Source organism: Argopecten irradians, chromosome 15 (genome assembly GCF_041381155.1).
Source record: "Argopecten irradians isolate NY chromosome 15, Ai_NY, whole genome shotgun sequence".
NCBI lineage: Eukaryota > Metazoa > Mollusca > Bivalvia > Pectinida > Pectinidae > Argopecten > Argopecten irradians.
In genome coordinates, this window is record NC_091148.1 from 13,089,076 (window position 1) to 13,092,987 (window position 3,912).

The following is a 3,912-nucleotide window of genomic DNA, read 5'->3' on the forward strand; positions in this document are numbered from 1 at the left end:
GAAGCCAAAGTAGTGTGTAGCAGTAAAAAAAGGAAGAAAAAAGAGCAAAACCTATTCAACCACCAGGACCTTCTTCCCCCGGATACGAGATGCAACCCACGGCAAACAGGTTGGCTCAAATTGGAGCTACTGTGAAAGCCTTCAGCTACACTGATATCAAGCAGACGCACATCACACCCCCAAAAGTGGTGTGCATCCGCACGAGAGCAGTGCACCCAGTCTGAAAACAAATAAATCACATAAGTTCAAAGTCCACTTGACTAAAATGACTCTGGCTAATTAGTCAATAGTCATCAAACAAAACATTGTAAATTGAATTTTGGCACATAGTTCTTTTTCATTCAAGCTGCGATTGATATGATACTTTATACCATATTTTTTTTCAAAAATATCAAGCGATCAATCTGATCAGAAGATAGCAAGGATCTTTGTGCTGACACAAGATCCCCTGCTGTTGAAAACACACGTTCACTTGCCACTGATGTGGCAGGGATACATAAGTATCTCCTTGCTAATGTTGATAAAAGAGGGAAGTTGAGTTCCTGTTGTTTCCACCACAAAAGAGGATCAGCATCAAGAGGCATGTTCTGTGTTGACTTATAATTGACCAGTTCCAGTTCAATTCTAGTTTTCAGGGACACTGCAGGCTCAACACAAGTCACAAAAACCTCTCCAAACAGATCCTGCAGTGCTGATTTTGATTTTTTACAAGGAGTCGCACTGTCGTCCGAATTAGCATCTGAAGCCTCTGTATTGGTAAGAGCTGAGGTTGATGAAGATGACATACTCGGAAGAGGAGGTGTGGGATCAAGATTGGGCTGCTCATCATCATCCATTTTCTCAGTCTTGATCTGAATATAAAATAGAAAAATTAGAAATATATATATATTATATTGTTAATTTCTGTGTTATATGTGTAGTGTTTGTTGAAATTATTGTGCTGTGTGATTTAATAAATTGAGATATTGTCTACAGTCTACACTCTTTTTAGTTGTTATTATTTCAAATATTTAACTCAGTAAAATGGATACCTATCATACCTTAGAAATCATCTGAATTGTATTGACAACGTCTTCACTTTTCTGTGCCAAGGATTTGTACACTTCCTCTTTTGCTGCATCATCCAGGTAGGGCATAGCTTTAAACCTTGGATCTATGCAGGAACTTTCATGTAGAAACAGCTTCATGGTATGGTCAGTATACCTGTAAAATGTCAAATGAATCATGTAAATACTTGCAATATTTTCATTCCTAATGCTTTATGAATTATATATGATAACATTTTATTTTAAGACTTCGATAATAAAGTTATATCAATAAAAGAATTTTGGCGTAAACCGTAAATGTATGATAATTAAAATCGTCTTACTCATCGGTAACCTTGACTAAACAGTAAACACTATAACTTAATACAACATAATTTCATATAGAAATTTTTAAAAAAAATTCAACCAATAGAAAACTAATTACCTTTGTTCCAAGTCCTTTATCATGGCCTCTTTTGCTGCAGTAACAAAATTTCCATCGTCATCCTGGATAACCCTTAGTTGTTGGAGCAGCATTTCCTTAAGGGGATGAATTAATGAAACTGTTGGTGATTTCTCTGCACATAGTATTGTAGTTACCTTCTTTATGGGTTTTAAAACCTCTATTACTCTGGATGCTGTTGATATGTCATCTTCAGACATTGTGTACACATCTTTGAAGTTTTTCTTCAAGTCCTTGCTCAGCAGGGTAGCTTCTATCGCTGGCTGTTGTTCTAGGAAGCGCTCCAACATGTTAAAGGTTGAGTTCCATCGCGTGGAAACATCCATGATCAGTTTAAGGTGCGGCAGCTCCAGCAAGGTTTGTTTGGTGTTTAGAATAGCCATTGCTATGTTACTTTTATGAAAATAAGTCACAACTCGTCGAATCCTTCCCAGGAGCCTGTCTAGCTGAGGAACTTTCAATCCCCGTTGTGTGGCCAAATTTATGGTGTGGGTAATGCATCCAATGTGTGGCTGAAACCCAGCAAGTTGTTCAGCATTGATAATATTCTTGGCATTATCAGTAGTGAGAGAAGGCATCTGATCATGCCGTTTCAAGTTCCATTCATTTACAGCATTAATCAACAGCTCTGATAAATGCTCTGCTGTATGGCTTTCATACATTACCCTCGTCTGTAGCACAAATGATTTAAGTTCCCAGTTGTCAAGGAAATGCACTGTAATAGTGTTATAACTCTGGGTTGCTCTGGATGTCCAGGCATCGGTGGTAAGGGCCACAAAGTCAGCTTTCTGCAAACATTCAGTTACTGTTTTTAGCTCACCTGGCCCGAAGGGCCGGTGAGCTTATGTCATGGCGCGGCGTCCGTCGTCCGTCGTCCGTCCGTCCGTCGTCCGTCGTCCGTCCGTCAACATTTCCTTTAAATCGCTACTAGTCATAGAGTTCTGCATAGATTGTAACCAAATTTGGCCACAAACATCCTTGGGGAAAGGGGAACAGAACTTGTATAAATTTTGGCTCTGACTCCCCAGGGGCAGGAGGGACGGGGCCCAATAGGGAAAATAAAGGTAAATCCTATAAAACGCTACTTGTCCTAGAGTTCTGCATGAATTGTAACCACATTTGGCCACAAACATCCTTGGGGGAAGGGGAACAGAACTTGTATAAATTTTGGCTCTGACCCCCTGGGGGCAAGAGGGGCGGGGCCCAATAGGGGAAATAGAGGTAAATCCTATGAATCGCTACTTGTCCTACAGTTCTGCATGGATTGTAACCAAATATGGCCACAAACATCCTTAGGGGAAGGGGAACAGAACTTGTATAAATTTTGGTTCTGACCCCCTGGGGGCAGGAGGGGCGGGGCCCAATAGGGGAAATAGAGGTAAATCCTATGAATCGCTACTTGACCTAGAGTTCTGCAGGGATTTTAACCAAATTTGGCCACAAACATCCTTGGGGGAAGGGGAACAGAACTTGTATAAATTTTTGCTCTGACCCCCTGGGGGCAGGAGGGGTGGGGCCCAATAGGGGAAATAGAGGTAAATCCTATAAAACGCTACTTGTCCTAGAGTTCTGCATGGATTGTAACCAAATTTGGCCACAAACATCCTTGGGGGAAGGGGAACAGAACTTGTATAAATTTTTGCTCTGACCCCCTGGGGGCAGGAGGGGCGGGGCCCAATAGGGGAAATAGAGGTAAATCCTATAAATCGCTACTTGTCCTAGAGTTCTGCATGGATTGTAACCAAATTTGGCCACAAACATCCTTGGGGGAAGGGGAACAGAACTTGTATAAATTTTGGCTCTGACTCCCCCGGGGGCAGGACGGGCGGGGCCCAATAGGGAAAATAGAGGTAATCTTATAAATCGCTACTTATCCTAGAGTTCTGCATGGATTGTAACCAAATTTGACCAGAAACATCCTTGGGGGAAGGGGAACAGAACTTGTATAAATTTTGGCTCTGATCCCCTGAGGGCAAGAGGGATGGGGCCCAATAGGGGAAATAGAGGTAAATCCTATAAATCGCTACTTGTCCTAGAGTTCTGCATGGATTGTAACCAAATTTGGCTAGAAATGCATCCTTGGGCTAAGGAGAACAGAAAATTGTATAAATTTTGGCTCTGACCCCCTGGGGGCAGGAGGGGCGGGGCCCAATAGGGGAAATAGAGGTAAATCCGATAAATCACTAATAGCCATATAGTTCTGCTTGGATTTTAACCAAATTTGGCCCAGAAATATCCTTGGGGTTAACAGAATTTGTATAAATTTTGGCTTTGACACCCTTGAGCAGAAAGAGTGGGGCCCAATAGGGGAATTAGAGGTAAATATTCAAATTCCTTCAGAAAAGAAAACAATGAACTTGTATTCAGAACATTCCTAGGCATTACAAACCAGGTGAGCGATACAGGCCCTCTGGGCCTCTTGTT

The 3,912-nt window shown here is 41.6% G+C and overlaps 1 protein-coding gene across 1 annotated transcript; it reads right to left on the reverse strand.

Moving 5' to 3' along the window:
• Window positions 1-318: 318 nt before the first annotated feature.
• On the reverse strand, window positions 319-1,871 carry LOC138308592 (E3 SUMO-protein ligase ZBED1-like). The gene is made up of 3 exons (XM_069249638.1): window positions 1,471-1,871; window positions 1,041-1,203; window positions 319-851 (listed from the first exon to the last, which is right to left on the reverse strand). Exons 1-3 carry the CDS (start codon window positions 1,869-1,871, stop codon window positions 366-368), a joined length of 1,050 nt encoding a protein of 349 aa, XP_069105739.1. The 3' UTR covers window positions 319-365.
• Between the last annotated feature and the right edge of the window lie 2,041 nt (window positions 1,872-3,912).

Excerpts from the sequence above, each read along its gene's own strand:
- LOC138308592 (XM_069249638.1), bottom strand. The coding sequence starts at position 1,871 with ATGGCTATTCTAAACACCAAACAAACCTTGCTGGAGCTGCCGCACCTT. Across the intron at positions 1,204-1,470 it reads ATAAAGGACTTGGAACAAAG|GTATACTGACCATACCATGA; the intron begins GTAATTAGTTTT and ends GACATTTTACAG. Across the intron at positions 852-1,040 it reads CAATTCAGATGATTTCTAAG|ATCAAGACTGAGAAAATGGA; the intron begins GTATGATAGGTA and ends TTTTATATTCAG.